Genomic DNA, 12,682 nt, shown 5'->3' with positions numbered 1-12,682 from the left:
CTTTACAATAGTTTTTAACCAGAGAATAAAATAATTTTGATTGATGATGCTGAATATGAATATGTTTAGGCTATCTGACTATCTTGTGACTAATGAGACGCAAAACAAAATGCAAACACTTTTAAAGTGAGAATTATTGTATTATTCTATTATTACGACTATTATTGCTAATCTTACTCTCTTTGTTGTCTGCAGGACCAAATGTATTTTGCAGCTACTGTAAGACATCAAACCTTTGCGTAGCATGTCCTGCAGTCCTGTTGATGTGGGGAATGATAACTTGGCATAACATAAAGTTGGAAGTTGTGATTAGTTCAAGACACATTCTTTTCCAGGTTAGCTGATGACCATGCAGTGTGCATAAGTTTTTTTCTACCTGTGCCTTTCATACTTTATTTTTTGGGTGGTACTTGACTTTTTTAAATGGTTGGGATACAATCCATTTAGTAGCCACACATTTTCATTCTTGATCAAAATAATAACCAGACTGCAGTTCTGGATCCCGCTGTGATGGCAGCGTCCGGCCAGCTGGGCAGCCAACTCCTCCCGTAGCGCGGGGAACCACAAGACCAATCCCGGAACTCCCGGAATTGCGTGGAACTGCAGCATAACTCCAGTTAGGTCGTCCATCCGATTTAATCCGTATAACCGGTCCCAGGGAGCAGACGAGGTGCACGCAGCCCCGACATAATCAAAAAACAGCCCCCAGGCGAGAAGGCTGATCTGCTCTGGCGCAGCCGAAGCCATGGAGACACTCCGGTGCCAAACGAAACAAAAACAGAGCTGGAAACAAAAGCACAAATACAAAATACAGACAAGCTAACACAGACTAACACTTAGCTGGCTAGCTAACCTAAAACAAACACGAACTAAACACAAACTGTGGGTCGGCTGGGATCTGGAGGGTTGGTGTGTTCTGTTACGAACTCGCCCCGTCGGTTCCGAACCGACGGGGCTTGACGGAACCCTGGGACAGGAGAGGGGATGCGATGGAGAGGAGCAATGACTGCACCCGCTTCAAGCGGGGAGAACTACGGCTCTCACGGAGCCGGGAGGAGAACGCGCTCACACTGAGCGGAGGCTTCAGGCACCACGGCCGACGTGCTTACAGCACACAGCTCTGTGTAATCCCTCACACAGACACCTGGCCGCAACCGGCAGACCAGGTTGCAGGGAACACAGGAGAGGCGGGGGAAGAGACCCCAAATGGACGACCCAAACACAGAAGCTGTAATTAACATTAAAGGTTTATTAATATACAACAAAAACTCACTGCACAGCAGGATCTAGTTCAAACACAACGGAAGGAACTAAAAATCGCTGCGATGCAGGTAAACGTGATTAATAACCTAAACTCACCTTCAAACTAAACGTTCCGTACACTATGGGCAAAAACCTACACATGGAACACAAAACATAACACAGGACAACTAAAACAAAACACAGCACTCTCTAACAGGCAAAACCAAACGCGCTTCGTAACACGGGGAAAATCTTAAACATGAAACATAAAACACTCACAAACCTTAAGTGGTGAGACAGGACATCAAAAGAAACAAAGGAACTCAACTCCATAAACTCTCCTCTCTTTAAACGTAACTTAGTGTAGCTCGCTGGCTACAACCTCGTGTGCACACCAACACTGTGTGAAACTAAAGACAACCCTTTAATACAACAAAACAGCTGGGTCAACTAATTAGACAGGAAATTAAACCTAAAACGGACCCACACAAAAAGCCCCAGGAGCGCCTCTAGCGGCGCGGAGGCAGAATGCCACAACTTCAGTTATGTTCCGGTGGTACATCCCGTGCAAGGGCTTGTCCTCCCATGATGGTCCCTCTTCCAGCATCTCATCCTCTGTTCTCCACTGCCTGAGACATTCACTCAGCACGTCATCTGTCGGGGCCTTATCCTTGATGTACTTATGGATCTTGGATGTTTCATCCCGGATAGTGGCTCTCACGCTCACTAGTCCTCGGCCTCCTTCCTTGCGGCTAGCGTACAGTCTCAGGGTGCTGGATTTGGGGTGGAGCCCTCCATGCATGGTGAGGAGCTTTCGTGTCTTAACATCTGTGGTCTGTATCTCTTTCTTTGGCCACCTTATTATTCCTGCAGCCTTGGTGGGTCTGCTATTACCCTGCCATTGAGAGCACACTTTCGCAGGTTGTGTTGTGAACAGCCGGTTTATTCGTCTGGCTTCGTTGTTTCTGGTGTATCTCTTTAGACGGCTGGTACCACAGTACCAGTGTTGGTTCTGTGTGTTTTCATGTATCCATGAGAGGACTGATGAACACAGACTCACACAGGTTTTGTTGAAGTGACTCAGCGTGCCTCCCCCCCTGTGGTGCGCAAGTAATGGCCCCATTAATAGAACAAAGGCAGCCGATCAGCTACAGCAAAGTACAAATCGACTGCCTCGTAGGCAGTCCTCCAAAAGTGAGTTTTGGCTGCTCCGTAGGTATTCTAGTGCTAAGGCACAGAATCTCCCAGCTAGAGACTCCTGGTGTAAACTTGGCTCTGGTGTCTTTTGTTTACCACACACATTCAAGTCACACAAAATACAGAGATCTACACACACCCCTTTCTGTTGGCGAGAAGAATCAGGCAAGACAAAGCACATCAGTGCCTCAAGAATGGACAGACGTTGGGCCTGGTTGTACAGCAGGAAATCATCATCGTCATCCACAATATCCAGTAATAAATGGACATCTGAATACATACTGTATATGTGTTATGAGTTATGCCAGCTGTTATTCAGTTCTGTGTCATTACAGTCATCTTTTACTGCCAAATGTCACCACAATTGGCTGATTGTGACGGCTCAATCATTTTCAAGTTAACTCACAGACTTTTCCTAAAGTAGAAACATTACCAAAAGTGCAGGAACCTTCAGTCTGAGTAAAGTTAGGTATTATTCTCTATTTACAATAGGCTTTACTTCACACCTGTAAAGAACTGGCTCATCACTTGAACAAAGGACTGTGAGAAGGTGTGAAGACCATGACCCTCATGACGGACGTATAATGTAGAAGCTCCTTGAGAAACATTTCAGCTCTAAAAGAATGTAGGTGCAATAACCCAACTTTAAGACAAAACCTGGTTCAGAAAATGGTTAAATGAAATAGATGTTTACAAAATCTGTGAATTAAACCTATTAAAAATAAAGCGTTAAGTTTGTGGCTTCCGGATATAAAAGTTACTTTTATTGAACCACCAACTAACAAAAACGGTTTGTTTAAAAAACTGTGGGTGGGAAGTTGTGTGCTTTAACCACTAGGATCTTGGAAGTGATGGATCTCTGAAGAATCTTCTGTTTAAGTAGTTCACAACCGTATCTGGTTACATCACATTAGGTAACAGCACTGCAGGACTCTGGTGCTTTGGGGAGAAGGGGATGGTGTGAAACCAGTCTAACTAGTGCTGTGGATTGGTCGTTCTTTCTGAAAAGAGGCTCTCTATTATGTTCATCTAAGCTTAATTAGAAGATTCAAATGCTCTTTTAATTTAAAACAGCTCCTGAAGCAGGCAGACTAACACACACTACAGTACATCCAAGTGAATATGGCCGAATATATGAAATGAGAATTTAAGAATTTCATTAGGTACATTTGTAAAGTCCAATACAACCTAATACACCCAGTAACTGATAAACCTCCAGAAGGTACTGTAGTTTGGCAGCTGTGGCAGGGTGAGCTGCCGATGCGTATCTATGATTAAAAAAAGTAAGTACAACATTCAACTCTGACAGGAACTTTTCAAGTTTTCTCAACTTTTTAGTTGACTGTTTAGACAGACTATTGTCTGTCTATTTGCCTGTCTGCCCTAGCAAACAGTGTAGAACTGACATTATCATATCTATGCCCTGTTCTCAGCACTGTGCCTATATTGTACTTGGTGTTTGACCCTAACTCTACAGGTCAGATACTAAAGCTCCACCTTTCGGTTTTACCCTGGAATTGTGTCCTTGGTTCTAAAATAGGCTGTAACCTCATTAACATTTTTAACAGCTTCCCCAGACAGACCAAGGGGGGGGGGGGCTGCTGACAGTCGGCTCATGAGGGTGTGATAAGTGTGTAATCAGTGTCAGAAAGGGCACTGACAGTCGACTGAAAAGAGCAAAAACGAACAGCTCCACCTGTAATGTAAGTGTGTGTTTGTAAATAAATACTTGCGAACATTATATCAACATGTTGATTTTGTGGTCCTGTATACTCTGCCACAATCAAAAAATATTATTATTATTATTATTATTATTATTATTATTATTATTATTATTAATAATAATAATAATAATAATAATAATAATAATAATAATAATAATAATAATAATAATAATAATAATAATAATAATAATAATAAATTATAAAAATAATAATATTATTATTATTAATAATAATAATAATAATAATAATAATAATAATAATAATAATAATAATAATAATAATATTTTTTGATTGTGGCAGAGTATACAGGACCACAAAATCAACATTATTATTATTATTATTATTGAGAATCTGCAAAAAGTGCTACTCCTATTATATCATCTATGGTGTTAAATATATAATTTATCATTATTGAGAATTACACTGTACTGATAATATTTCCCTGTGGCGTCCCATTCTCAAATAAATAACCCTCACTAGTTTCAGTTTCGACTCTGACGGAAATTGTTCTAGACAAAATGCTGAATCCATAGTGTCCCTACCTTTCCTAAACCCATTTTGATAATTCTTAAGTATACCTTTGGTGTTAGATGATACAGTAGCCTTTCATTTAGCATCTTTTCCATAGTTTTCCTAACATGAGAAGTCAACTCTCAGCCAACTCCGGATCATTCCCTGGCTTACAAATAGAAACTATAATGGACTCCTTCCATTCTGATGGTAACACCCCTTGTCCCCACATCTTATTATATATTGCTAGAAGCACTGTTTTACTTTTATAACTTAGATTCTGAAGCATACAATAACTAATCTGGTCTCCCCCTGGTGATGTATTCTTAGTGGTTTTTTTTAAACTCTTCTTCAATTCTGTCATACTAAACTCAACATTCAGCAATCTCTCATTGTCTTGTCTTTCAGTTGTTCTATATTTTGTTTTTTGTTTCCTCTCTGGTCTTCCCTACTCATATTTCCACTACTATGAATTTTAACAGATGCTTGTACCATAATTTGCGCTTATCATCCACTATTATGTGGTACTCATACCTTTTCCTCTGCCCATCCATACTTTAATTATATGCCATACTTTCTCAAATGGAGTGTTTCTTCCTTACGAATCACAATAGCTTTTCCAATACTCTTTCTTTGCACTGTCCTTGTTATTGCTAACTTTTTGTACTCTACCAGATGTGAATAATTTTTTCAGCTTTTTAAAGGCTTTGTTTCTGTCCTTAATAGCTGCTGTGCATTCTTGTGTCCACCATGGCAGTAATCCTCCCCTAGAACCTTTTCCTTTGTGATGAAGTGATGCTTGTGCAGCTTCTATTAATATTCAACTTATCTCCTTGTTTAACTCCCTGCTTTCCCTTCATCAGCTCAATTTTTTTCCTCACATATTAAATTTTTTTCCGAATCTGCCTTTCTAAAATTCCATTTCCCTTCCCTCTTTTCCTGCTCTACTTCCTTCTCTGACCCCATTAAGAATTCTATTGGATAATGGTCACTACCCATGGTGCTTCCCCTTAACACTTCCCAACTACATTCTTCAGGTTACATCTATTGCTGATTCTGTTCCGTTTACCAAATTAACTCTTGATCCATCTTTTAAAAATACGAGCACCATTTAATCCATTACGTCTTCCATTACTTTAGCATCCAACCTCCAGCCATTTGAATCTTCTCTATCTCCCCATAATTTACTATGCAGGTTGAAATCCCCAAGCCAGAGAGGATTAGAATCCCAGTTATCCAGTTATGAGCTCCAGTTTATTTCTTTGCATGTTCTTTGTCAGGTTTTGGCAAAGATCGGACCCACATGCACAGCGATGAGACGGTAGGCAAAGGGTGTGATTAGAATGATCTTTAATTCCACAATCCAGGTCACAAACGGTCCGGGTCATACACAGATAGATACAGTCTCACAGCACACAAGGGATAAGCTTACTCAGGTCCGGTAACAGGCGAGGGTCAGTATAGGAAAAGGCTAAAAAGGCAGATCTCAGAACTCAAATCGGCAGGCTTAGACAGGTCCAAAAACAAGCAGGGTTCAGCAACGGACTGAAGACTTACAATGCCGGTCAGGATCAGGCGAGAACGATGGTCAGAGGTACGGAACGGGGTCAATAACAGAACAAGCCAAGTTTAGAGAATGCTGGAACGTGAGAACAGAGAATCAACGATCTAGCGAATGTCAACTGTGACAGGTGGTGCTTAAATCTGGGGAGATCCTGGGGAGTAATGATGAATTGGGTACAGGTGCGTGAATAAAAAACGGAAGTAAAGTTAGCGTAAGCAGAGTGATGTGACAAACCGGAAACTACTAAACTAAAACAGGAAGTGAAACTGAAGCTCTGACATTCTTGTTATGTTAAATGTTAAATAAACTACTGTAATTATTACAGTAAGAATAAGTTTTATTATCATCACTATGTCCACAAAGCAGAATTACGGATCTATATAAAAAATCAAAAGTCATCTCCAAAAGGGTCACAGCATGAAACAGGGTCTATTCCACTTAGGACAAAAAACATGATTGTCACCAAGTCAAACTGAACTCAACCGGCACCGGCTCAAATTACATATGCCAGAATCAGTTCCCATGCATGGCCCAGGTATGGCCCATAATCCTCACTTCACTCACCATCCACACTCACTTCAAGATGCCAAGGACAAACCAGAAAAGACAGCCGGGGCATTCTTGGAAAGCGCAATGCAATCTAGGTGTTGACCATACCCAGGAGGTTCCCAGGACCTCTCATCCATCCCGTAGCCCTCCCAGTCCACCAAGTACTGGAACCCCCAACGCCTGCAGTCGAGGAGGCCGAGTCGGTGGAACCAGGGGGCAAGAACGGAAGGGTTTGAGCCGGCTGCTGCGAAACTTGGGGTGAATTCTCATGGATCTGGGTTAATGATACAGGCTATGGTATATGGCCCAATGAATCTTGTAGCCAACTTACTTGACGGACCCTGAAGACGCAGGTCCCTGGTTGACACCCACACTTGGTCTCCGATCTCATATGTGGACCCAGGAGACCGTCTGCGATTTGCTGCCTTTTTGTATCGTACTTGGGCCTGGAGCATCGCCTGGAGTCAATGAGCACCGACTGCTGAACGGAGTGAACACTAGACGACAATGGGGGGCGAGGGAACCGCGGCGGGAACACTCACTGCTGCGGGCGCCGGAACCTGGATCGGTGCCTCCTCACCGGAGGTTCTCAGAGAGACGGTTGACTGCCTCCACCAGTCCTGCTACCACGTTCTCCTGGCGGAGCACACATTCAGTCAGTCTCTGGATTGATTCATTAGTCTTTTCTCCCTGCTCGCTGAGTCGCTGTCCCTGAGCTAGGAGTGCAGCGCGGAGGTTCTCGATGCCGGCTGGGTCCATTTCTGGCCAGATTGTTCTGTCAGAAACACGGAGATGACGGACCCACATGCACAGCTCCAAGCAGACGTAGGATGTGATATAAAGGGTTTTATTTTGGCGCAAACAAGGTCAGTTCAGGCAGGGTCATACACAGTATGACATACGTCGGTATGGAGTGGGTTCAGGCAATCTCAGATCCAAAAACAGACAGGATTCAGTAACAGGTAAGCTCGGTTGCAGTACAGTTCAGGGCAAGGCAGTCTCAGGCCAAAAATAAGCAAGGTTCAATAACAGGCAGGCTCGGCTACGGTACAATTCAGGGCAAGGCAGACTCGGGTTCAAAAACAAGCAGGATAATTAACAGGCATACACGGTTACAGGACAGACGAGGGTCAGGCGGATTCAAGAACGGCGATTTGAAACGAGATCAGGATCAGGAGTCAAACAAAGTAAGCAACGCAGGATAGTGGTGAGTGCGCGCAACAATCTGGCAATTGGCTTGGGTGAGTACTGGAGCTTAAATACAGGTGAGTGATTACTGATGACAGGCAGGTGTGAGTAATGAGAACCGGAAGTAACACTGAAACTACTGTGATGTGACCAGAAAAGGAAGTCCTTACAAAATAAAACAGGAACATGATCCTTTATCCTCATGTATTTCAATCTGCTTTTTTTATTATTCAATTATTCCTCAGATGCAGGTGTTGCAGTACTGTATGTGATACAGTCCCATGTTCACCGCATTATCCACAGACATATTTGCCATAGGGAAACTGCAGGGGGTCCAGCAGGTGTCCTGAGGCCTTTTTCAGATGAGCCAACTCCAGGAATTTCAACACCTTCTTAATAACCAAAAGTATTAGAGGCACAGGCCTGTAGTTATTTAGTCCAGTGATGTTGGATTTCTTGTTCTACTATTTAATATTTTATTTCAATCTGTCTCTTCCTTGTCAGGCCTCCACTACAACTACGTGGTTAGCTTTTCTCTGCCAATTAGTAGCGGTAAGGAAAATAAGAAAACTTGAGTTCAGAATCAAAAGAAACGAAAAGAAAAGAGTGACTACAGAGACAGGTAAGCAAACCACAGAACGCTGCTAGGGTCTGCAACTTTATCAACCTGTTTGGGAGTTAAATCCTTAGTTTCAGGTTTCAATCTGTTGCTGGGAATAAGGCTAAGGACTTCTTCTGCTGCTGTTGTTTTTGTTTAAGACAGTACATTGTTAAAAGACCACACCAATGGAAACAAACACACACAAAATGTGAAGTCTTTAGCTTAGATTCCTACTTATTCATGCACATTGAATAGCTTTGTTTTAAAATGCCCAATTGCTTTAGTTCATACAGTAGTTTGGGTGAAAATACATTCAAATCATTTTATATATTAGATAGTTTTGCATTTCCCATCTGTCAACACTGTCGAGTGGTGGTTAAGGAGGAGCATAGTGTTTGATTTATAATTTTCTGTATAAATATCAACACAAGTTTCTGATTGACATATACATATGATTCCAACTGGCAGTTTATTTCTATCAAATAGTATGACATCAAAACAAAGGTGGCCAAAAGGAGGCTGGGCACTTATACAGTTATTGTTGTTGAAATCACTTTCTCATGCAGAGGAGCTGGTGTGCAGACAGAGAGGAGATGCTGAAAAACCCCAGCTATCTAAAGATGGTGACATAATTATTGGAGGAATCTGGCCTTTTTACAGCAGCTGGAAAGACAGAGTGGAAACCTACACAGACAAACCACTGCCAGTAGAATGTATCAGGTAAAATATTTTAATTTGAATATATTGTATTATTATTTAATAGACTGACACACATCTAAGAAGAAATTTAAAAAAGGAAAGAACTTGACTTTAACTTTATTTCTATTTAGAAAATATTTAAACTGTATCTAGTTTGAATTTCAGAGGTTTCCAGTTTGCTCAGGCTATGGTTTTTGCCATAGAGGAGATCAATAACAGCACAGAGCTACTACCTGGGATCTCTCTGGGTTATAAAATGTATGACACCTGTGGCTCCATTGCTAGAAGTGTGAAAGCTGCTCTGGCCTTGACAAATGGCAATGAAGCTGTGTCTGCTTCAGAGGCTCTATGTAATAAACCTGCACAGGTGCAGGCAATAATAGGAGAGACGTCGTCCACTCTTTGCTTGGCCATAGCTGCTGTAGTTGGACCATTTCACATTTCACAGGTTTGTAAAGTTAGTCAAATTATAATCATACTTGTCATCCTAGTGATGTTTTTCTTGGGAAGTAATTTTATGTTTTATCCTCAGATCAGTCCCTATGCCACCTGTGCCTGCCTTAGTGATAAATCCAAGTACCCATCCTTCCTCAGAACAATACCCAGTGACTACTATCAGAGCAGAGCTCTGGCCCAGCTGGTCAAACACTTTGGTTGGACCTGGGTTGGAGCTATTAGAAGCAATAATGATTATGGCAATAAGGGCATGTCTACATTCACAGAAGCAGCTCAGCGGCTGGGCATCTGTCTGGAGTATTCTGTAGCTTTCTTCAGGACAGACCCACCAAATAAAATACACATGATAATAAACATTCTCAAGGCTTCTACCTCCAAAGTCATTGTTGCTTTTGTCTCTGACTTGGATATGGATGTTCTATCACATGTGCTGTCCAGCCAGAACATGACTGGGTATCAGTGGGTTGGCAGCGAAAGCTGGATGGTTGATTCCAAAACTGCAGAAATGGATAAACATCATATTCTGGATGGTGCCATAGGTCTGTCTATCCCCAAAGCACATGTTAAAGGAATGAGAGAATTTATATTAGACATTAAGCCACTTAATTCTTCAGGTAATGAAATATTCACAGAGTTCTGGGAGACATTACTTAGCTGTAAGTTCAAACAGTCAGCTTCATCAGCAGAGAATGAGAAACAATGCACTGGTCATGAGAATCTGAGTGGCTTGCAACACAGTTACACTGATATGTCACTTATGCCCATATTCAACAATGTGTATAAAGGAGTGTATACTGTGGCCCATGCACTACATAAGATTTTTGACTGCAATGACACGTGTAATGTGTATAATGTGCAGCTGGATCCATTGAGGGTGAGGCAATATTTCAAAAGTTGCAAAACAGTGTGGAATATAATTTGGAATTGAGTAAAGTCTTATTTAAAACTTAATGAATTTATATTGTGTTAGATTTTACAGCAGATAAGAAAGATTAATTTCATGACAAAGGAAGGAGATGAAGTTTACTTCAATGAAGATGGAGACCCACCAGCAAAGTATGAAATTATAAACTGGCAGCCAAAAGAAAATGGTGTTGTGGACTTTGTCACAGTTGGTCTCTATGATGCATCTTTACCTGCAGACAAACAGCTGAGTCTGCAAAATAAGACTTTAATCTGGAGACAGAACTCGACACAAGTAAACTGTCCTTTGACATGTTTGAATATATTTGTGTACCGACATCAGCAGTTTTTCAATACATTTCTTTCATGTTCATGTTGTTCCTGCAGCTTCCTGTGTCAGTTTGCAGTGAGAAATGTTCCCCAGGAACTCATAAGGTTCTCCAGAAAGGAAAGCCTGTCTGCTGCTATGACTGTATAAGATGTGCAGATGGAGAAATAAGCAACACCACAGGTTTATTGAGAACATGACTTTGTGCTTCACTTATGTATCTTAACAATAGATTTCCCTGCAGGCTATCTTGATAAACTAAAGATTGTATTGTGCCCAGAATAGATTTATGGTGCTTTGCACACTCAGTGGCTCACTTAAACAAGCAAGTAATGTCATAACTGAGAAAATGTATTTCTCCTTTTCAGACTCAGTCACCTGTGTTCAATGTCCACCTGAATCCTGGTCAAATGACAATAGAGATATGTGTGTAAAGAAGGAGGCAGAGTTTCTATCCTATGAAGAAATGATGGGAGCACTGCTCACCGCAGCATCTTTATGTGGAACATGCATGACTGCTGTTGTAGCCTTCATTTTCTTCACATACAGGAAAACTCCTATTGTCAGGGCCAACAACTCTGAACTGAGCTTCCTGCTGCTCTTCTCCTTGACTCTGTGCTTCCTGTGTTCTCTGACCTTCATGGGTCGACCCTCTGAGTGGTCCTGCATGCTGAGACACACGGCATTCGGCATCACCTTTGTCCTCTGTATGTCCTGTGTTCTGGGCAAAACTGTGGTGGTGTTAATGGCCTTCAGAGCTTCACTTCCAGGCAGTAATGTGATGAAATGGTTTGGACCAACACAGCAGAGACTCAGTGTTTTGGTCTTCACTCTCATACAGGTTGTAATATGTGTCCTGTGGTTAAAAATTTCTCCTCCTTTTCCATTTAAGAATTCAAAGGTAGTCAAAGATAGAATCATCTTAGAATGTGCTTTGGGCTCAGCTGTAGGATTCTGTGCCGTCCTTGGCTATATAGGTTTTCTGGCTCTGTTCTGTTTTGTTCTTGCTTTTCTGGCTCGGAAACTGCCTGATAACTTTAATGAGGCCAAGTTCATCACCTTCAGCATGTTGATATTCTGTGCAGTGTGGCTTACTTTTATTCCATCTTATGTCAGCTCTCCTGGAAAGTTCAGTGTTGCTGTGGAGATATTTGCTATTCTGTCCTCTAGCTTTGGACTGTTGATATGTATTTTTATTCCAAAATGTTACATTATTTTATTAAAACCCGAGAAGAACACAAAACCGAATATGATGGGAAGAGAGTCATCACAAATGTCTTGACATCAAAAATCATGGGAGCAGAAACATTGTGTTCATCTCAGTTTTTACAGAATATCATAACACTACTCTTGTATGAAACAGTCAATGATTTGCATTCAGGTTTTCCTCTTTATATAATAGATTTATTTATTTTAAATGTACGGTGGCACTGAAGTGCAAATCACAAACAATAACAAAAAACACAACGACATTAGTTGGAAACCCAATGACACTAAGAAGAAACACAATGGCATTAAGAAGAAATACAATGACATTAAGAGGAAACACAACGGCATTAACAAGAAACAGAACAACATTAACAATTCTCACACGTTTGTTAGACGGACTTACTATTTAATGGGGCCAAACTACGTATGGCGCAGTTTATATGATGAGATGAAACTTATTGCTACTTCAGTAGCCAAACAGCTGTTCAGGTCTGCTCTCCTCACATCTTATT

The 12,682-nt window shown here is 41.4% G+C and overlaps 1 protein-coding gene across 1 annotated transcript; it reads left to right on the top strand.

Moving 5' to 3' along the window:
• Nucleotides 1–7,068: 7,068 nt before the first annotated feature.
• On the top strand, nucleotides 7,069–12,682 carry LOC114868201 (extracellular calcium-sensing receptor-like). The gene is made up of 6 exons (XM_055513870.1): nucleotides 7,069–8,596; nucleotides 9,142–9,295; nucleotides 9,428–10,634; nucleotides 10,722–10,928; nucleotides 11,021–11,144; nucleotides 11,330–12,682. The coding sequence occupies exons 1-6, from the start codon at nucleotides 8,419–8,421 to the stop codon at nucleotides 12,241–12,243; spliced, it is 2,784 nt and encodes a 927-aa protein (XP_055369845.1). The 5' UTR covers nucleotides 7,069–8,418; the 3' UTR covers nucleotides 12,244–12,682.

Source organism: Betta splendens, chromosome 13, assembly GCF_900634795.4.
Source record: "Betta splendens chromosome 13, fBetSpl5.4, whole genome shotgun sequence".
NCBI lineage: Eukaryota > Metazoa > Chordata > Actinopteri > Anabantiformes > Osphronemidae > Betta > Betta splendens.
The sequence above is the reverse complement of the archived record's forward strand: the minus strand, read 5'-3'. Positions and strand labels throughout refer to the sequence as shown.

What these genes read in the sequence shown, in the direction of transcription:
- LOC114868201 (XM_055513870.1), top strand. Translation starts at nt 8,419, where the DNA reads ATGTTGGATTTCTTGTTCTACTATTTAATATTTTATTTCAATCTGTCT. An exon ending in AAGAGTGACTACAGAGACAG is followed by an intron (nt 8,597 to 9,141) that starts GTAAGCAAACCA and finishes TTTCTCATGCAG; the next exon opens with AGGAGCTGGTGTGCAGACAG. An exon ending in AGAAATAAGCAACACCACAG is followed by an intron (nt 11,145 to 11,329) that starts GTTTATTGAGAA and finishes TCTCCTTTTCAG; the next exon opens with ACTCAGTCACCTGTGTTCAA.